The sequence below is a fragment of the Lates calcarifer genome, linkage group LG10 (assembly GCF_001640805.2).
Source record: "Lates calcarifer isolate ASB-BC8 linkage group LG10, TLL_Latcal_v3, whole genome shotgun sequence".
Taxonomy (NCBI): Eukaryota; Metazoa; Chordata; class Actinopteri; family Centropomidae; genus Lates; species Lates calcarifer.
The window spans coordinates 6,779,692-6,801,477 of NC_066842.1; the positions used below are offsets into that span (position 1 = coordinate 6,779,692).

Consider the following 21,786-nt stretch of genomic DNA (forward strand, 5'->3'; position numbering starts at 1 on the left):
GAAGACCCCCCCTTCATCCAATTCCATTCAGACACCCCCACACACAAACACACACACACACACACACACACACACACACACACACACTCACTCACCACAGCACACTAGAGGTCTGTGCTGTCTCAGCGTGGTGGGCTGATTGCGTAACCTTTTGACACACACATTCTCCCAGGGCCTTTCTCTCCAGAGAATAACCAGAAAGTATGGGGGAGAGGCTGGTCACATTTGATTTGTGTATCACAGCATGAACACATGTGTATACGTATGTGCAATGATGTCAAATATTACTGGGGAAGGTTTGAAAAAGATTTAAAGAAACAAAAATGCATCATCCACAAACCCTGTAAACTTTAAATAATTTGTGCATGAGATTCACAGTAAGAGCCTCTAATATATCTGTGTTTTTCTTTCCCTGTCTGATTAAAACATCAGTCCTGCTTCATGAAGTCCTTGCTCCAAACACATCCTCAATTCAGCCTCCGGAAAAGAGTCTTTATTCCCTCAACCAGATTCCTTCCTCACAGACCCAGTAGCCCATTCAGAACATTTTCCCACCGCAGGGGTCCAGAGTGGCCCGGTTCAAGGCATTTGTTAGAAGGTCACAATCCAGAGGGTCTTTATGGAGGTGGTGGATGGGGGGAGTGATGTGTTTCTGCTTTTCCTGTCTGAAATCTTTCAGGGTGAGGTCTGTCTTTTGTAAACTCCTCACCTTCCCCCCAACCTCAGATCGAATTATAATTCAAGACATGTACACATTAGTTTTTTATATAAAAACGAAGCCATTTGCCTGACTTCAGTTTTGTGGAAGTTTTAACTTTTAATGTATGAACAACCAACCTATTTAATATTCTCTGAATGAGTCCAGATCTCTCTAAATCTCTCAGCAGCTTTCAAAATGAGTAAAGCTCCTGGCCACAAACGTGATTTTGCAACTCATCACCAACAGGTCTAATTCCATTTGCTAATGAATGATCCTCCAGTATAATATCAGGGTAAAGAGTAGTCAGAGATAGTCAAAACTTTCCATAGCATATAAAACCATAAACCATAATAACCATAACTGCTGCTTTGCTGTTTTTACAAAGGAAATATAACATTTCAGTGCACTTTATGGGTGTTGGTAGACAGATTGTGGACACAGCCAAGATAGCTGTGACCAGTGTTTGTGCTATGCTAAGCTAAGCTAACTGCCTGCTGGCTGTACACATAGTATGGAGAGTGGTATCAACCTTCTTATCTACCTTGTGACAAGACAGTGAATAACACATGGTACATGGCGTGTACCCTACAATAAAAACCAACAATAACCTAATGTACGTATACAAACTTTTCTGGACAATAGTTACAAAGCAGGTGAAAAAATAGTCTAATTGTGCAACTATTTCTTTCCTCCAAATTGTTTTTCAGTATCTTTGTCATGTTGTCATGCTTGCAAATGTCAACGGGGCAAAAAAAAAAAAAAGACAGGGGAAGACAAAACAACAGAAGGGGGCTCGTTAATGAACTGTATTTCTTCATTCTCTCTGCAGCTTCCTGCTGCTCTCTAACTGTACAGCCACAGGTCACTGCTCAGATTATGGTCTGTTTACTCTGAAGGGCCCATCCTGTCTCTTCACATCAGGCTCAAATGTGCTGGTTAATCTGGATGTGTGAAAGCATCTGGCTTAAGATCTCCTCATATGGGAAGTTAAAATTTAGTCCACAGCAGTTCAGACATTGTGGAGGCTCACTCATAGGGCTTGTTAATGATTAATATTCTAACAGTTTGTTACATTGCATACAGTAAAATACATTGGCTAACTTCAGGTCACTTAAGAGAAAAGTACATCAGATATTCTAACTGGAACTGGATCTAACTTGGAACCACTCATGCAAGGAACTGTTGACCACATTAACAAAGCTCCACTCTTTACCCCTCTTTTTGGGGTGGCGTTTACAAATATTTACCTAAACCTTTTTCACGAGGGGCCTCATCAGGTAAGGGGTATCCTAATAAAATAGAGGTTTCTTACATGACTGCTTACAGGAGAAATAAAAGATGGCTACTTTAAACAGATCTTAACAGACATTAAGCCACTAATAACAAAATACTCACACTTGTAAAATGCTGCTGACTGCAGCTCCATGCTTTCATGTATCAGTGGAAACTCTCTGCCTTTGACAGACAGCCAAGGAAAAAACTGGCCATGATGGTTGAAGTAGGTAATAGGTGTGTACACAAAGATTACATGGTATGTCAACACTGTGATGACAGATTTGATCCGACCAAACTCATGTACCCTCTCTGACCAAATAAGCTCAAAGTTAAACAGGTAATTCATATCAAAGTCTGACAGTTTTCAGCTTTTGTCTCATTTATGCTCTTAAAGGTGACAGCCAGCAGAGATTTGGCTGTCATGTTACTCCAGTTATACACATTAAGATTATCATAATATAGCTATGTACAAAAAAGCTAAATGATAAAATAGCATTTTGCTTTAATCATTGAAATTAAGTTTTCAAAAGAAATGAAGAATTTTCTTCTATGTGCCATCATCCAAAAATGTTACTCACAAGGATGACAAACATGTATCATTTAATTCAACTTTTTCCTGGTAATGGGGTCCAGCTACTGTTAATGAACAATTCTTCTAAACCTACATTAGGCTGGTAGTTTTTGATATGAAGTGTACTGAGAAGAATATACGTAATGAATATAAGTGAAATAGACCTGATAAAAGAACAGATAACTCCCACCTCTCTGGTATGTTACCACACAGATGTCTTTTAGCATGGTATTTGACCCAGAATTCCTTAGGGGCTGAAATGTTTGGACAGCAGGACAATAGAGGTTTTAAAGTCAGGCCACTTCAACACATGTGACATGGTGTTATGGTTGAATTTTGCTAATGCATGCTAAAATAGTGACTATACAGCAGCATCAGTGTCTATGTAGCAAATATTTGCTCATTGCTTCTGTATGAATTGTGCAAAAATGGCAGTAAGAAAATTATAATGTTACACCTAACTGATCGAGTCATCTCAGAACATTTCTTCCCTCAGGGACAGTATATTTTCTATGCATTCATAAATATACTTGTCTTGCTCCTTGTATTTAATTGACTGTCTTGTTAGTGGATTGTTATGGTTCCTTTGACAACATAATGCCTGAAAATAAATGCTGCATTGGCAGTCAGCATAATCCATAATAACTGCAATCTTTTCTCACTCCTTTCCAGCTACAGCTGTCAAAGATGCTTAACCTCACCTCCAAACAGCACATGTACATTCATTTGAATCAGTTACAGCTAGGGCTATTCTTTATTTATGAGATCCCTCACCAAACCTTTAAGCCACCCCAAATTTTGTATTTTATTTTTGGCATTTGGACTTGCATAACTGCCTGTTCTGTCCCAGGCTGTTCTCTGTTGTTTGCCTTCAACATGGTACAGGACTTTGGTCAACTTGTGTTGCTTTTAAATGTACTTCATACATAAAGTGATTTGTTTTATTTGTCAATTTGTCTATTTTGCCTTTTAATATATATCAGCACTCAAAGCAGCACCACCCAACAGGGAATCAGACACTGCATGGCTCATATAAAGGGGCCATTAGTAACTGATGTATCTGAAAAAATATTCTAATGTCAAGAAACACCAGGGTGGCTATTTCAGTCAATTCATTTAAACTTTATTTATAGCAACAATTGTTGTATCAGTCCTATTCAAATCAATTGAAACAATGAACTCCCTTTCAAAATTACACAAGCTTCATGTGAGACTCATATGCAACTAATATGAGACAAATACACAGTTTGCCATTTCACATCAGAGCTGCATGCTATCCTTGAAAGCCTTCCTTTATTTATTTATTTATTTTAGTTTATAACTTTTGTCCTTGTCATTCACTGTGATCTACAGCCCTCTAGTGTTTAGTGTAAAAAAGCACCAGTACAACACCTCAACTGTGAAAAAGATGTAAAAGTTCACGTTTTGTGTTTTGTTATGACTATTTGTGTAAAAAGCTTAAGTTGTGAAATGATGAACATCAGAAAAAATTGAGGTTTAATAATCATCAAGAAATGGGTACTCTGGATGGTCACTCCACCTGTGTCAAAACAAAAAAAAGTGAAATTATTTATCTATATATGATGTGAGAACATATCTGACCTTTTATTGCATTACACAGCAGATAATGTAGAATTTGAATAACAGATTATGAATTCACATAAAGTTTAGGTACAGTATTAAGTTCAGTTCAACTTTCCATTATCTTTTCCTGTTAAAGCTTATACTCACATCAGCAGCTCCACAAAACGAATATTTTTGTTCAGTGATTCAATGGCTTTCATTTCTTCCTCAGTGAGTGAAAAATCAAATATCTGTATACAAACATGATATGGTTTTATTAAAATTATATATATATGAATACTGTAAAAATTGTGACTTTGATAACACACATTTTACTGTCTGTAATGAACACCTCACATCCTGGCATGAAAAATTTTGGCAAACCCACCTGGAAGTTGTGTTGAATCCTCTCGGGACTGAAGCTCTTGGGGATCACTACGACTCCTCTCTGGACGTTGAAGCGCAAAGCCACCTGGGCACTGCTCTTGTTGTACTTTTTCCCAATGGATACAAGCAGCTCATCCTCCAGCAGGGGAGGACATTTCACATTTACCCTAGACCAGAGACAGAGGCAAACACTTATGATGCCTGGATAGAAACTTTACCAGAGTTTTTGTTTAACATCCCTAACATGTTGAGGGTTTGGTGACAATAATAATGTTGCAGTGTCACATGTGAGGCTGATATGTTGCACAGATACAGTTTTTAATTTAATTTTGGACTGATCTCCACTGCAAATATAATGTAGGTTCTTTCAATGACAACGATCATGTGCCATATGAGAATTTTGTACGTGCATTTAGCTGTTCACTGAATGTCAATTCTGCATCTCTAAACGTAATAAATCACAGGCGTTTCCCCTCCATTTGTACAACTGTCATGGAGAATTTTAGTGTCATGTGCTGTGTCTCTGAGTTTTTTCACTCATGAATACAATTCCAGGGGAAACAAAACATTGGGAAATATCAGCTGTCAACAACTCATTTTTTAAAAAATATCATCCTGGCCTTGAAATGTGCATATTTCCTAAAACCTACATACCAGGATGCATCTCTGGAGGATCCAAGTGGACAGTAGCCAACGATCACAATGTCATTCTGGCGACAGTATTCAAGAAGCTTGGGTTGTGTGAAATATGGATGGCACTCAACCTACAGGTACGTAAGAAGAAAATACAAAATCAAAAGAAAAATAGTTCTTATATTACATTAGCACTTTACACTTTTACTAGTGACAAGGGGTATTACCTAAGTCTGCGGTGTATTAAACATTTGATATAAGGAAACCAAAGGATACACAACAATACTGTGCCATCTACTCAGTCTTGTAATGTTGTAATGTTAGCATTTACCTACGAAAACTAAACAAGTAATAGATACGTGGACAGATAAAGCTCATTTCATCAAGTAATGGCAAATTCTTCTATCACATAACTTTAATTAACTGACAGATTTAGAGAATTTCCAGTGGCTGTAAAGTCTGAAAAGCTAAGCAATGCCTTCTATTTAAAAGCCTATAAAATGACTGTATACTCATATATACTAATAGTGTATGTACTACAAGACTAGCTATGTCTGATGTCAGTGGAGGTCTAAAGACACAAGTCGTGGGTCACCTGGTTGGATACAGGTTTGTGTTTGAGGCCAGGTTTATTCAGCAGCAGCTCCAGCTGTCTGCGGTTGAAGTTGGAGACTCCCAGAGACATCACAAGTCCTGCGTCTTTGCAAGCCTCTAAAGCCTGTTGAGAATAAAAGATTTATATGCCCTCAAAGACTGATAGTGATTATCTTTACAGACTTACTGAGGCAGAGCAGATACTGAGACAAAACATAAAACACAGTGGAGAGGAAAAAACAGAACACAGCTTGGCAGTTTATGACACCGTCCTTGACAGTTTGTGATTTTGCAGCACAGAATGTTCTGGCATCAACATTCAAGTATGAAGGAAAATCACATGCCAATTTCAAAGTGGTTTTTAGTTATTATTTCGTATTTTCGCGAAAGACATTCATGACATACAGGCATCACCAAAATGCACAGAAAAAAACAGCAGAAGTTGAAGAGTTGCAAGATCCATGCAATTAATCTTACTGCAATGTCATGAAATATGCCAACATGTCAATAATATCACATCCAGACATTATACACAACAAGGAGAATATAAGCTAAGTCATGCAAAGTCATCAAATAGCAGGATCATCGATTGTGAACTGAACAGAACTCACCTCCCATGTTGCACAGAGGTCTGTGTGGTGGTATATGTATTTTCCATCCTTGTCTTTTGGATAGAACTCATTTCCAGGCTAAAATGTAAATAATTTGCATTAACTCTTGTCATTTAAACATACGCTTCCTGAGAGCATTTATCCTTTAATTTCAAACCACGATGATTAAGGTTGATGGTGATGCTGTATAGCTGGATGATAAGTTAACTGCCATCTGTATAATAACCTTGAAGGCCATAGGAAGCTCAACGATGTAGAGATCCACATAGTCTAGTTTTAAGGTTTTCAGAGTCCTCTCCAAAGCTGGTCTCACTAACTCTGGTGGATGGAAGGTGTTCCAGAGCTGACAAAGATAATACAGAACTTGAAGTGAAGCACATCACACAATTCTGCTTTAGGGAAAGTGCTCATAGATGAATGTGCAAAAATCCAGGTCAAAGGCCTTGTGAATAACATAGTGACTTCATCAACTAAATAAATAGTGTTCAAATTAAATTCAGAATGAGAAAGAAACTTATTACCTTTCCGCAGTAAAAGATGTCCTCTCTTCTAACGGTTCCATCAGCAATCTTCTCTCTAATGGCTTGACCCACTTCATGCTCATTGAAATACACCAGTGCCCCATCAAAGTGCCTGTAACCCACATCTATGGCTAGCTTGACACACTCAAGTGCTGTGCCTTTGGACGTCTATAGGAAATCCACAGAAAATGTAAACATTATGTGACCTGGTTTGGGTTGAGTCATCCTGTAGTTCGTGCAAACATGCATTCCTCTTCAAATGATATATTCACATTATACACATTTAAAACTTCTGTTAATATTTATCCAATCACAGTGAGCAATAAACACTGGCACTCCTAGGTCATAGTGAGTCCTCCTGGTTAAGCAGTCATTAACAATCTATGTTCACATCTAAATCTAGAAACACAGACGTTATACTTTCTCCTTCTCACCGTTCGAGGGTCCCCATAGGTGCCCAGTCCCAGCAGTGGAATACGATTTCCATCACTGAGTGCAATACTGTGGCTCTCTGCAGTCAGATTCATGTCTGCGCAAATGTGAATAAACTAAACTGCCTTCTAGCTTGCCTCATAGATAACGTAGTGCATGACCATGAACCTTGAACATTAACCCTTTAACTTCTATGCACTTATATTAGCAGCCTTTTACTAAGAGCACTCAAAGACAGACTCAGACTCAAACAGTTGGACCTGACAACTATAATGAACTTAGTGAACATTTGTATTTTTACACTGTGGCATATTGTGTTTTTCTCAAGAGAGAAAATGGAACAGTCAAAGGTTCATTTTACTTTATAATCTTGTGTAAATATTACTCAGGTTTTCAACATGCTGTGTTAAATAATAACTAAATAAGCAGGCAATCACTGATACTGAAAAAACTATGGTGAAGATGTTGGTGTTGGCGCACTGAACATCAGATATGGAGTGCACATTTAAACACAGGATCCTGAAGCCATTCCAATAATTTATTTGTCAAACTTAAGCTTTTCAGGCAGATGGTTAAAGGATGACTGGATGGATAAAGATAAATATCAGAGTAAGATGTCAACACTAACAATAATAGAATAAATGATCAAAGCTGACAGTAGTTCAACTTACAACATTTATGCATCCATCATTTCTGTATGTCTCATCTTCTGCATATTAACAGAGGAATATAATGTAATGTAACTAAAATAAACATTCAGTACACAGGCAAAATGTGCAGCAATTAAACAACAATAAACATCTGTTATAAGGTAACTTAACGTTATGTCCATTGTCCATTGTTTCACTTACAGTGGTCCTCTTTGTTGCTCTGGTGGTTTGGAGGGAAGGACGCTTGCAGGCCAAAGGATGTGGGTTTATATAACTTCCTGGGTGTGGTTAATCAGTTGACTTGTGATTTAGCAGATACTGATATTATGGTACTGTTGCCATAATATTGTTGCTCTTATTGTTGTTATTGTAGCAGTTCAAATACACAAAACTGATAGCAGTATAAATATAGTTTAGGATATTGCCAGTTTAACTGATCTGTCTTTAACATTTTTTACAAAGAGGTATGGGACTGGAGTAAAAGTTCAAACACAAACAACAACTGAAAGCAACTAGCTGCCTTTTATACCCTCCCTAATACCAGTGATTGGTCGGAAGAGCCCACTTCCAGGTGGGACCAGGATCATATAAAGCCAAAAATATTTACATAAAACCAACACTAACAGAAGCACAACATAAATCATAAATATTTACATAAACACATATCCTATAAATAATCCAATTACATATCTACTCATCTTAATTACACAGACTAGTCTTAGCTCTATCTCTAATTCCCCCTTGTCATTATGATGGTTTGTTCTAGGAGCTCTTAAGCAAGTGATTGGTCCTGTCCAACTCTTTGAATCCCACACCTTGATGAGGATACAACCAGGAAGAGGTGAGTACTGCCATAATCTCACTAGCTGAGCATTCAAATATACCTGAACTACGCTGTGAACAGGACTGACTATGGGTTTCTTTACACAGGCAGGATGGCTAGTCCCCCTTTGTTTCCACTCCTGTCACCCTCCTGTCTGTCCCCCTAAACTATTATTTCAAATGTATACTTAATTCAATAAAGAAAGAAAAATAAACAATACATATGTGTCCATATATATTCAACAACTAGTACTCCTGCTCTCTGTGAGGTAATGGAATCCCTGGTCTCCATTACAGTTATACATACATATATATATAAGTAACGTATATATATATATATATATATATATATATATATATATATATATATATATATATATAAGTAACGTTACCAGGGGAGTAACGCAGTACCACGTGACTAATTAGCTACATAAATGAAATTCCTTAAAAAAAAAAAACATAACCATAACCATAATTTTCAGAGTGACAAACAAATTAACATGAGCGGTGGAATTTGTATCACAGTCAGTATCTCTCCTATCAGAACGCGCACTGTTTTGACCCCACCCCTCTCGTGCCGCAACGAGCGCGTGCGGTGCAATTTGAGCAATATCTGCGGCACACGAACGTGCGACACCCTAACGCGGAGGTATTATAGTTAATCTTTTGTGCCACAGGTTTGTTGATATATTTACGAGAAGGTAACATGTGAGCAGAATTGTTAATACATCAACAGCTCTGTGTTTAACTGGCCGAGAGTGAAGAGGAAAAAAAAAAAACAGGTGTGAGGAGATGCTCTCCTCGCGGTGGTTAGGAGGAAACCTGTGTGGGAACATCTTGTATACACTGAGGGATACTGCCTTGACGGATAAAAGTGCAGCAGATGGACGGACGAGCAGATAAGCAAGGATCGGGGGACGCTCCCGTGATCATCGTGGAGAACGAAGCTGAGAGCATGCCAGTGCAGGAGGAAAGGTCAGGTGCCACCGGCCAAAATTACCTGGACACTTGCCCCTTTTGCCATTTGAACTTTCACAGCCGAGAGCCCAAACTTCTGCCGTGCCTGCACTCTTTTTGCAAGAAATGTTTACCTGCGCCCTCCAGGAATTTGGCCATGACAGAGCCGCCAAACTCCCTGGTTGACAGCGCGACCAAACCACGTGAGTCACTTTGTTTACAAACATATGGATATTGAAGGGCATCACCGTTAATCAAGGCAAGAAAGTAAAAATACACTGTGGCTCTGGAAGGCTACTTTGTTTAAGGGGCATAGATTTGACTCACATGTGTATACATTGCGTTTTATCATCTGGTGTCATGTGTCAGTTATTTTTTCTTGAAGCACACCCATCCAGTGTTACTTATTTAGGCTAACGTGTGTGTGTTCGTGATTGTTTGCAGTGAATGTGATCCGCTGTCCGGTGTGCAGGCAGGAGTGTATGGAGGTGGATGTGGTGGAAAACGTCTTTGTGAGGGACTCGGCTGAGGCTCCCAGCAGCACAGTGGAGAGGACGGTCCAGGTTAGTGACAAAATGTGCATTACCATATGGGGGCAGCCTTGTTTCTAGTTTTAGGATAATGGCTATAATTTTCCTATAATATGAGCAAGGTCAGCTTGTACCCTTGGGGAATGAAATAACTCACACATAGCAGATTTTTCTCCTCTGATATCAGATCTTCTTGCAGATACGATCTAATATAATTTGCTTGTCTGATGCTTGTCTCATCTGTCTGTAGCTGTGTATGACGTGTGATGACAACACAGAAGCAGCCGGATTTTGCTTGGACTGCGTCGAGTACCTCTGTGCCACATGTGTGGAGGCACACCAAAGGGTCAAATTCACCAAAGACCACACCATCAGGCAGAAGACAGAAGTATCACAAGGTGTTCTAAACAGTGTCCTTATCTCAACCTTATCGTCTGCGTAATGCTTTGTGTTTCCATGACAAAGGCATGAGCTGTTATGGGCTCAGTGCTGCAGATGTCACACTTTGCTCTGGGTTTAGAGTAGATTTATTTAGTCTAATATAAGAGATTTATATGAGGGGTGGACGTAACAATAATTAATTGATAAAAATGGAGCAGTGAAAATGGATGTGAAATGAAAAATGGAGTGATAAATCATCAAGTGATTTGATTAATTTACAGCCGATTTAATTAAAACAGTCATGATATGATTAAAACAGCCATGTTTCATCCTTGTCCCTGTCCTATAATTTTTATCAGTTAATTTTTGTTGCTTCCACCCCTCATAGCTTTAAAGGGTAAATACATCAAAATGTACTATCCTTACTTCTAGGACCATCCATTTAATGTGAAGTATCCAGGCAGTGGATGGAACAGATATTGTCTTGTATCTCAAATGAAGGTCCAAACAATGATCCTTCTGTTGTTTTCCAGAGGTCCACGGTGTGTCGCCTCAGAGGCCGATGTTCTGTGACATCCACAAACAAGAGCCGCTGAAGCTGTTCTGTGAGACCTGCGACCAGCTAACCTGTCGTGACTGCCAACTAGTGAAGCACAAGGACCACAAGTACAGTCACAGTTTACGATATAATGTAATATCATAATGTTGATGTACAGATCCATGCACCTGTGTATACATTTCAGTTTTGTTTGATATTAGCCTAAACAGTGTTGTTCAAGTCAGTGTCAATAACATACATTTAACTATCTGGCATTTGATTTTGCATAAATAGGCCACGTATTCACATATATTCTCATATTAAAATCCTCATAATTATCATGATATTGATTTCAACCATATTGCCCATCTTTGCATTTGTGCATTCTGCTGAGGTATTCTCAAGCAAGGCACTGACTTCCTGTTTCAGAAGTGGAGCAGAACACTAATATTATGTAATCGGTGTTTACTTTTTATACTGTATTTACTGACTTTTTGGATTAGTTACCAGTTCCTTGAAGATGCCTATAAAAACCACAAACAGCACATGGAGAGTATGACCCATCAGTTACAGGAGAAAAGGAAACTAATTGAAGAGGTGTCAAACTCCATAACCCATGGGTATGTATTTCCACACACCTTAAGATCACATGTATCAAAAATGCAAAATGTAAACAAAAGCTGGGGACACTCATAGTTTATAGAACTGATTGAAAAGGACATTATAGTCTTTAGTATGAACTCTAAATCACATGAAGAACAACTGGTGATATGTCTCCAAAATGTGTTTGTGCTGTGTGATACTGCATATTATATGTTAAATCTATCTATAAATATTTATTGATAGTTGTATGTTTTGCAGACTTCTTCAGGTTGATCAGAATCGCACATCTGTTCATAATGAAATAAAGAAGTCCATCTGCAGTTTGATTCTTGAGATAAACAAGAAGGGCAAGATGCTCGTTAATCAACTTGAGGTACGAAAAGAAGCTTTTAAATATGTTAAGATACAACAAAAGAATGTTATTTGTTAGTTTTAGCACATGATGTAGATCTGTAGCTTGCTGTGGTGTTTGTTTTCAAGTTTACTGTCTTACCCTAAGGCCCAGAGCACATCTCCTCAAGCTGTTTGAACACTGCAGATATTCACTTATTCATGTTTTCCAGGCTGTAACAAAGGATCATGAGAGTGTCTTGCGAAAACAACAGGAAGACATTGGCTATCTCTCTAGACACCTGGATCATGTCATCAACTTCACTAAATGGGCCACAGCCAAGAACGGGGGCACGGCCCTCTTGTACTGTAAACGTCTGGTAAGGGCTGCCCGATCATTTATCCACTCAGCAGTATCTCATTGCAGTCTTGTTTTCCCAAAATGAGCTCCTGAAGCCTGTTAGGAGCCCGGTCTATCTTGCACATGATGAAGTGGGAACATATGCCTTTTGTAACACACAAGTGTCCTTCTCTAAAAATTATTAATAACATCCCTTCTGTTGCAGATTCTGTTTCAGATCGGAAACCTCCTGCGGGCAAAATGCAGTACCTCATTCATACCACAGAGCACTGTACGCTTCCAGTGTCGATCAACTTACTGGGCCTCAAATATCGATCTGGGTAAGATGTAAATATATAGAGAATGATCATATCATATACAATGATGTATAAATGACATGAGATAGAACCTTGAGAATGGCTTCCTTTTAGTCAGGACACTGATTTTGAAGAATTTCCTTCAGGATTAATAAAGTAAAAGATAATCTTATCTTATCTCTATCTTATTTTATTTGTAATTTTACCTGATGTCCTTAAACCTCAATTGTTGAAGGTGCCCTTTTTCATGATTACCAGTCCATTTTGAGTCTCTTACTTGACCTTTAATACTCAATGATTCAACAGTTGTAGTCTCTAAGCAACATTAAAATGAAACTAGTGAACATTACACATGCTGTGTATCTGGAAACTGCATCAGCAGAGGCTTTCCATCAGCAACTCGTCCCTTTTGTATTTCACTGTTTTCCCAAAATTGCTTTTTTATTGTTGCGTGCATACAAATGGGACTTGTCATCTCATCCATGAAGTAGGTAGTGGATGATTGATTCTGAAATGGAATAAATTTGAAATATTTCCATCACTGCCACTTTCTTCATGCAAATTACACCACTTCCCAAAGATTTGGTGGCTTTCCCTTGTCATTTGGATGAAGGATGCTGAATTGGGGAAGAGAGAATGCTAAGAAGGATTCAGAGGCTCCACAGCTTAACGGCGGCCCAAAATGCCAGGCAGTTGCAACTCATTCACACACACACACGCACACACACACACATATATATATGTATGTGTATGTGTGTGTGTGTGTGTGTATATATATATATATATATATATATATATATATATATATATAAATTTAAGATACATATCTTTTTTGAACACATCGTGAACACATTAAAATGGGTGCACTTAATCTAAAGCATATAAATTAATAGTATTGTTGATAACTAAAGAGATAAAAAATAAATAAATAAATAATTGCATTGTTGCATCCCTACTTGACATGTTATCCCTCCCTTAATACTGCCCAAAACTTTCCAAAACTTTTCCTGTATCACTGCCCAAACCTTCTTTTTCCAAGAGTTCTCTGGATGAGTTTTTGTCTGTATTGTGTATTTTTCCATTCCTATTTGTTATGCTCATCCAGTCTCTCCCTCTCTCTCTCTCTCTATTCCCCTCAGGCTCTTTAGTGGTGGAGAGTGTACCAGGCCACCAGCTGGGTGGTTTTCAGGGTATCCCTCATCAGCTGTCCCACCCTGGCCAAGGCCCCTCAGGCTCACCCCACAGCTTTGCCCTGGGAGCTCCCCATAATACTCTAGCTCAGCTCCAGATGCAGGTGGACAAGCTAAACCCGCAGGCCCACTGGCAGCCGCAGCCACCCCCTCCACCGTGGACATGGTACCAGAGTGTCCGACTACAGCGAACCATCCCGGGGCCCCTGCAGGGAGGCTCTCCATCCCACAATATGCCTCCTCAACCGGGCCGCAGGTTTATGGTGCCTCCTCCCAACCACGTGAGCCCAACTAGCAGCTTACCGAGCCCTGGGTTTACGCCCCAGGTTAGTGTGCCTCTATCTGTGTGCATGTGTGCTCGTGTCCGTTTGACTGACAAGCCCTCTTAACAGGCACCGACAGCGGATGGCATTGTCCTAAATAGAGCTGACAGCCTTCACATCCTGGGCAATTTATGTCTTTCCTTGTCAAGATGGATTTCGGTCTTGGATGAGCTTATGATTCAAAATCATAAAATAAAACAGCAAAATCTGCAGTAAAACAGCAGCCAACATGTGACAGAGGACAAACCCAAGTTTCCATGAGAAAGGGCTGATAATATCTCGTCATCCAAGTTGTTTAGTCTAGTTGACAGGGTGTTTTGTTTCCAGCTCTGAAGTATAGGCTCATTCACAGGACAATACTGGCGTGTGAAGAGTGCACATAAGATGTGTTATACTGATGCGAACAAGCTGTTACAGCTGCATAATGAACTCTCAGATGTTCTCTTTGGTAAAGAAATATACCAGTGTTTTTGCATGTTTTGCTACAGATCATGTGTTCTTAAACGTAGTGCTGAGTATTTTATTGTGTTGTGGGTAGCTGTTGTTTTTCTGTATACGTCAGTATGGTACAATCAGTTTAAAGAAATTTGAGAGGAACTGACTAGTCTAATTTTAAATGAAGAACATGCCTGCTTTTATTTTTGCCAAGAGTTCTTTTATTCTGTCATAGTGCAGCTGTAAGTGCAGATTGATGTGAAAAATAACCTCATAGTTTTCATGTAATTTTAATGAATAGAATAGCTGACATGATGAGTCAAGTTTCTGCAAGTTAGTTTTCACACTGTTGTGAAATAGATTAATAAATTACAACTAATGGTTTCCTGGAAATTTTGCAAGAACAGACAGCAAAAAAATAAGGGAAGTAAAAATAAAAAAGTTAGTACTATGCCCCTGGTCTCAAATCAAATATCCATGACTTAATCACCAACAACCAAAATTAAGAAAATAAAACATTCTTGGTTATTTCTGTGAAGATTTTAATTCTCGAGAACTCAGCGTGTGGGGTTGGCCGATGGCTGTTTTAGAAAATAGGCTTTCAAAACATTTGAAGTGAGTGTATTTGATTTGAAGTGGTGTATGATTGTGCTGCCAGTGTAATGTACTACACTGGAAATGGTGGTATGGTCATTTAAGTATGTGTTTATCTGAACCAAACTAAATTTGATGCATGCATTTAAGTATTGTACAGAAATGCTATTTGGTTTCATGCATTTTGTAGCAAGAAAAAGATCTGCTGCACCTGCAAGATTAAAGCTACAGTGGATGAAAAAAAATCTCAGTCAGATCTGCCTGAACCTCTCGAGTGTTTTGTTTATGGTTTAGTCCCGTCAACCCACACAGCCAGTGACAGGGTAATGGAGGTGCACCTTTTCATCTCCACCTCCATCAGCACATGGTTATAGATGAGGATTGAAGCATTTTCCCTCTATCTCTCTGTGTCTCCCTCATTCGTCTGTAGCCTCTGAGGGGGATGGGAAGCAGCTCCACCTACCAAGCCAAACCTATGGACATATTTTCCTCTTCACCTTTGTACACCCATATGACACCACTGCCCATCAATGATGGTGTGAGCTTGTCTCAGTCACGGCAGACAGTAAGTGACCCCCTCTATCATGTACCTGAGGACTGTTATTACAATATTTCTTCCATGTGGTAAATGACATGTAATGACATGCTATGTTTAGATTGAACCCTCATATCAGAACAGGAGGAATGATTCAGCTGGTCCACTATATATGCTGAAACCAAATTATCCCCAGAGCCTACCACCTTCTTTGCCACACAGAAATGGTATGCCTGTGCCATCAGTGTTTTTTTGTACTTTTATATATTTTTATGGTGTTGTATGTGTATTTAATGAATAGATACACATGCAGATTTTCATTTCTCTTAAGTGCAAGGACAGCAGATTTCACCAGGGTTCGCTGCTGTATCTCAAGTTGAAAAACCAGGGTAAGGAGACAGCTGCATGCACACACACATAGACATACACACATTCAAAAGCACAGATTCTCTCGCTCTCCAGCTCGGAACAGTACTGCCTTGATATGACCCCAGTCCCTTTGTGCCACTGGTCTCTCCAGTGAGTTTTGCTTTATTGTAATTGGCTCACATGTTGCTCTCAAGGACTGTTTCCTGGAAACCTCCAGAAACACAACAGGCCAGTGGAGCAGCGTGCTCAGCTGTCAAGAAAAGACGAAGGTCATCACCAGGGCCCATCATTGTCATCAAAGATGAGCCAGAAGATGACAGTAATTATGTAAGGAGACAATAAATTGTGATCACAGTCCAATGAGTATTCCATATATAGATTTGTCTTTTGGTAAACACTTTTATACAAAGCTTATTACTGTAGCAAGACTGAAGAAAAAAATGTTGTGTATTACAGCTTGGGTCTTATTTTTGGAGTTTTAGCCATTATTTCTATTGCTTATAATAACACTATAAGCACCAAAGTAATTGGGGGAGATTTGGAAACCAAGATTATTGCTACAGTGAAGTCAGATGAGGCAAGAAACCTAAGCGGTTAGACAGGCTGTAAACAAGCCAGCAGCTTTGCCAGATTATCGAAACCTCATACTTTTGAGGTAAAACCAAAAGTGATGGCACCTGAAATGTCAGTGATAATCCATTGCTGTAAAGAAAAGCTAATGAAAAGATTACGGAAATGACTGTGGGTCAAAGTTGAACCATGGAATCAGTGTGTATACTGTGCCATTTAAACAGACAGTTTGGGTTAGAATTTTACTGTTTCCCTTCCAAATAGGTTTGGCCAACTTGAAGGTTTGTTTAAAACCCTTATAGTCTCCTGACTGCTCACGATTCTTGCCCCATCTGTTTTCTTTTTGGTAATGTTACCACATTCCCAGATTTCAGCAATCAACTTGGTTAGTGCTGCAATGCTATTATTACCAACAGGAATGATGGCCCAAACTACTAAAACTAAAATCCAGTTTGTATGAAACCAAAATTTCCCTTTAAATCTCACAATGCGGCTGCACTGTTGACCCTTGTAGCAACTTAGCCACATCAGACATCTGTATATAACAAGGATTCAGCTCAGTGCAAAATGTAATAAATGAGCCTATTCACAATGTCTTGGTTGCAGTATTTTCTGAGCTTTTTTTCTCTGTTTCTGTGGATTTCAGGTTCAAATCAACCAAAGAGCTAACCTTCCTGACAGCACAGGTGAACACCCACAAATCAGTGCCCATGGTGAAGGGAACAAGGTCCCAACTCCTCCTCAAAGCACAGATGACAAACTCCATAGTCCTCCAAAGTTTCCAAGCAGGCCCTGGTACCAGAGTAAGAGTGATACTCCAGATCACATCGGCTCACTGGGAGAAGAACAGCAGGCAGACCAAAATCAAGGTCGGACAGATGACTCTAATGAAGTCTTATGTGCTGTGTGTCGGTGTGGAGGGGAGCTGGTGTCCTGCGATAAGTGTCCCAGAGTTTTTCACCCTACGTGCCATATTCCATCTCTCCTCAAATCACCCAGGCAAGTTTGTCACAAGAAATTTATCTACAGTTGGTGTCATCTGACAGCAGCATTATGCACTTGTTCCTGTATGTTCCTGCTCACTGCCTTCTGCATTGGTCTGTCTGTTCTCAGCGGGGAATGGTTTTGCTCTTTCTGCCGTGACCTGTTAGTGCCTGAGATGGAGTATGACTGTGACAACAAACCTGAGGCCAAAACAGTAAAGAAGGAGTCGGACTCTGAAGGAGGATTTCCCCCTGTAGACAAACGAGTCAGTACTTCTTTAAAATGCTAACAGTAGTTTGGTCATAATAAGGATTGTTGAACTACAGTGATTCTTCTAAGAAATATTTAGATTGCCAAAAACTCTGTATTTTGAGACACCATCTCTATTCTTATGTACACCCTTCTTGCCCATTGGCTAGTTTGACAAACTCAGCTTTTTCCTTTATTGGTCTTAATTTCAGTATTAATACACCAGGCACAAGAACGCCATTATGCTATTACAGTCACCTTCCATGTCTTAAGTAGGTAAGATACTCAGAAATAGATTCTGGATTACTTTAATCAATCGACTGTTTGCCTTGCAACCTTGTGGTTTGTACCGTTGCCCAGCAACTGTATTGTATAGTAGAAGAATAACATTCAAGGATAACAGTAATGAGAAAAATCTCAGATTTATTGAATTTGTGCACATTTTCTTTTTTTTAATACACTGGTGTGTTAAGCAGTGAATCTGAAAAACAATACATTGCTTGATGCATGTTTTGCTGTGATTTAACAGCTGAGAATCAGTGTTAGACCTGACACAAAGCAGATCAAGGTCAGATAATACCAGTGTGGCACTCGTGTCAGATTCAAGTGATTAGTTAAGAAAACGCAGTAGACTATATATTGGAGAATTGTATTTGGTTTTCAGTTATCAGTTGGCATGTATTAAGTCCAATGTCCTTTTCTTCCACTTCAGAAGTGTGAGAGGCTGCTGCTGCACTTGTTTTGCAGTGACCTGAGTTCAAACTTTCAAGGGCCTGTGTCCCCCTCGGTGAGTCTGGTTGCATGTCTGACTACAGAGGGAAAGTTCACGGGATTAATGTCACATGGAGTTACTGTAACTGTAATTTTAATGATGTGTAATATGCAGTATTTTTCTGTAAAGACAGAGAAATTCTGATTCAGAAGCAAAGTTTAATTGGGTACTATAAATATACAGAGATTTGTCTTGCTGACAGAGTTTGAAGTATTTGTAATTGCACAGTGGATTATAATGAACAATTATAGCCTATAAACTGTACACTGCAATACATAAAACACTATATTTGTGGGCAGCACTTAACCACAGTGCCCATTTCTGGCTTGGAATGCCTCTGTTTACTACAGACCTTCACATAACAAAACTGGGTACAGATCCATAACCTCTTGTGCACAGTGCTGACATGTAAAACCAATATACATGAGATATTAATAATGATTTTACTTCAACATCTGCCCATGAAGTTGAATTCTTTTATTATGTCTCCCTTTCTAAATACCATAGGCATGTGCTAATACCAAGCCGACTATAAAGGGAGCGATGAATCTTTCAACTGTGAAAAAGCAACTGGAGTCGAGGCAGAGTCTCTGCTACCAAAGCACTGCAGAGGTTGTATCAGACATCAGGCTGATCCTTGGGAACAGTGCAGTCCTCAGTGAGGTATAGTGTTTGCAAAAAGCCCCCCTTTTCACTATTTTTCAGTTCTTGACACCTGGTATTAAACCTTTCTTTTGCTTTCAGGGTGTCACAGAGGTCACCGTGGCAGGCAGGAAGCTTATGGAGCTGTTTGAGGAGCACCTGAGGATCATCTTTTCTGACCAAACCTTCCCAGAAATCAAACTGGAGATGATACCTATTGCTCCCCCTGACTCTCAAGTCTCATTGCCTGACAACATTTCCCAGACTGCAAAGCGCCAGCGCACATGTTCAGACTCCCAGGATACACCAAGCTGCCCCAATGAGGAGGAGGGAGTGGTATAAAAGCACAAATCATCTTAATGGTTCAGATATTTGACAGCACTGCCAGCACCAGCTAATACTCATATGTGGTGTGTAAAACTTTATTGCAAACATTTATGACATGAATTCAGGTTACTAAAATTTTTTATATGTTTTATGATTAACTGTATTGTACACAAAGATCTATGATACAGGGCACTGAATTTTCTATGCTCTGGACTAAACTTTGTTACAGCTGTACACACAATACATGCAACACATTGAGGTACTTATAGGGCACCGCTGTTGCTTTCTTTCATGTACTCGTTTTTGGTACATGAAAGTTATTAGATCCTTTGTACCTTATCAGAAGTCTTACTACACTGAGCTCCTCAGTGGGGTGGCCAGGATTGTTGTGTCCTTCCTATTTAATGCTCTATCTGTAAATACAGCAGTCATCAGAGGAAGGATGATAATTGTGGGCTTTGAAATTTCTGGTCTGTGTAATGTGAAATAAGATATGTGACAAGCCCCCTAAGGCCAGAAAAATGAAAACATAAAGGGAATCAAAGCAGTTTTTTAAAACCAGTGTTTAAGATGTTACATTGTTGCACATTTTACAGTATTTCTTGACTTGTCTTTTTTTTGACATAGTGTAGAACTACAGACTAAATGTTGTTAAAGGTAAAGGTTATGTGTATTTATTTACATATATAAAATTTATTTATTTATTCATTTATATTTGAAAAAGATTTATCTGAGACTTATCAGATTTTATTGCGATGAACTAAACACTGCATATGTTTCAACATGTGAGTCTGTTAACATGTTTTCTTTTACACACTCGCCACTGTGAACTGTTATACCTTATAATATCTGAGAGCCAGAACATTCAGCCACACACATGCTTACATGCAAGTCAACTTGCAGGTGTTTGCAGCGAACAATAAAATATGATAGCTTAATTCTGGGGTAATAATTAATGTTATACACATCCCTCACCTTCAAACTGCATGTTAATGTCACAGTCAGAAATAGGAAGGTATTATTAATCTCACTACAACTTTACAGGTGAGTAAGGCTGGTTTCCCCTTTAACACATTTCTATAGTTGTTTTGAATAACAGTGAATAAGACCTTTGGGCCCCAGAAGCCTTCAGTCTGCCTGGCTGTGTTAGTGGCTCTCTGCTGATTGACACAGACGTGGCAAGACAAGCTTTGCTGAGCTTCAAAGGAGCTTTACCACACCCCCAACAACAAGATTAACACTGTTTGAATGCGACCTTGGTCGGTCCAATTTCCTCCACCTGTGAGCCGGGAGGTCAGCTCATGCTGCTGTGTCTTGTTAAAGACCAAAATGTAGATTGGAGGTAGAGAGGAGTGAAGGTTGGTAGTTTCTGGAGGGCTAGCAGGAAGTTGCCCTCATGATCACTGTGCTTTCACCAGGCCTGGATGGAGCCTGGAACTGCCCTGGCTCTTATTTGTGCATTCTTCATTCCTGATAGATAAGATAAAGGCCTGGTCAGCAGTAAATGGGCTACTTCTTCTTGTGGTAACTGTTACATTACAGAGGGGGTTGCCACATCCTTGACTGATAGACGTCTGCAAGAACTTTATCTATGTTGCTATAGTAACAGACTACTCTTAACTACTCTGATTTTCATTCCTTTTGCAAAGGGATTAACATTGATTTGCTGACAATCAAGTTATGAAATCCATTACAATAAACACCATGCCTGTTTTTGTTGTTGTCAAGGTTATAGCATTCTAGTCTGGCAGTGTAAGTGCATAACTCTTTCCTGCTTTACCATGCAACAGTAGAGTGACTGACAAAAATAAAAGCAGACATGTCATTCACTGTGATGGATTACCCCAGTAAGATCTCTGCAAGCTCATTTTTACACCACTGTGGGATGTTTTTTTTTTTTTTTTTTTTTGTAGATTTATTAGAAAAAATGGAATCCAGAATATGTATTGATGTATTTATTGAAAAAGGCAGTTGTATTTTCTAAATAAGGAAGATAAATAACATACAGTTCAAGCTTAAATCCCCACCCCGATTGCCATAC

At 39.1% G+C, this 21,786-nt stretch overlaps 2 protein-coding genes across 2 annotated transcripts; one reads left to right on the forward strand and one right to left on the reverse strand.

Annotated features, from left to right (window-relative positions):
* Positions 1 to 3,647: 3,647 nt before the first annotated feature.
* LOC108883064 (aldo-keto reductase family 1 member D1) lies at positions 3,648 to 7,450 on the reverse strand. Its single transcript, XM_018675936.2, has 9 exons — positions 7,290 to 7,450; positions 6,856 to 7,023; positions 6,561 to 6,677; positions 6,335 to 6,412; positions 5,725 to 5,847; positions 5,151 to 5,260; positions 4,498 to 4,663; positions 4,278 to 4,360; positions 3,648 to 4,086 (listed from the first exon to the last, which is right to left on the reverse strand). Exons 1-9 carry the CDS (start codon positions 7,380 to 7,382, stop codon positions 4,044 to 4,046), a joined length of 981 nt encoding a protein of 326 aa, XP_018531452.1. The 5' UTR covers positions 7,383 to 7,450; the 3' UTR covers positions 3,648 to 4,043.
* Positions 7,451 to 9,346: 1,896 nt separating this feature from the next.
* Positions 9,347 to 20,683, forward strand: LOC108883065 (transcription intermediary factor 1-alpha). Its single transcript, XM_018675937.2, has 18 exons — positions 9,347 to 9,919; positions 10,161 to 10,279; positions 10,497 to 10,644; positions 11,161 to 11,293; positions 11,669 to 11,785; positions 12,027 to 12,141; positions 12,332 to 12,478; positions 12,665 to 12,779; positions 13,895 to 14,271; positions 15,728 to 15,862; positions 15,954 to 16,059; positions 16,164 to 16,221; positions 16,396 to 16,528; positions 17,418 to 17,770; positions 17,885 to 18,020; positions 18,717 to 18,791; positions 19,284 to 19,439; positions 19,521 to 20,683. Exons 1-18 carry the CDS (start codon positions 9,643 to 9,645, stop codon positions 19,758 to 19,760), a joined length of 2,940 nt encoding a protein of 979 aa, XP_018531453.1. The 5' UTR covers positions 9,347 to 9,642; the 3' UTR covers positions 19,761 to 20,683.
* Positions 20,684 to 21,786: the final 1,103 nt, after the last annotated feature.

Excerpts from the sequence above, each read along its gene's own strand:
- LOC108883064 (XM_018675936.2), bottom strand. The coding sequence starts at position 7,382 with ATGAATCTGACTGCAGAGAGCCACAGTATTGCACTCAGTGATGGAAAT. Across the intron at positions 6,413-6,560 it reads AGCTTCCTATGGCCTTCAAG|CCTGGAAATGAGTTCTATCC; the intron begins GTTATTATACAG and ends TTTACATTTTAG. Across the intron at positions 5,261-5,724 it reads ACAAACCTGTATCCAACCAG|GTTGAGTGCCATCCATATTT; the intron begins GTGACCCACGAC and ends ACGTACCTGTAG.
- LOC108883065 (XM_018675937.2), top strand. The coding sequence starts at position 9,643 with ATGGACGGACGAGCAGATAAGCAAGGATCGGGGGACGCTCCCGTGATC. Across the intron at positions 10,645-11,160 it reads GAAGACAGAAGTATCACAAG|AGGTCCACGGTGTGTCGCCT; the intron begins GTGTTCTAAACA and ends GTTGTTTTCCAG. Across the intron at positions 11,786-12,026 it reads TCAAACTCCATAACCCATGG|ACTTCTTCAGGTTGATCAGA; the intron begins GTATGTATTTCC and ends TATGTTTTGCAG.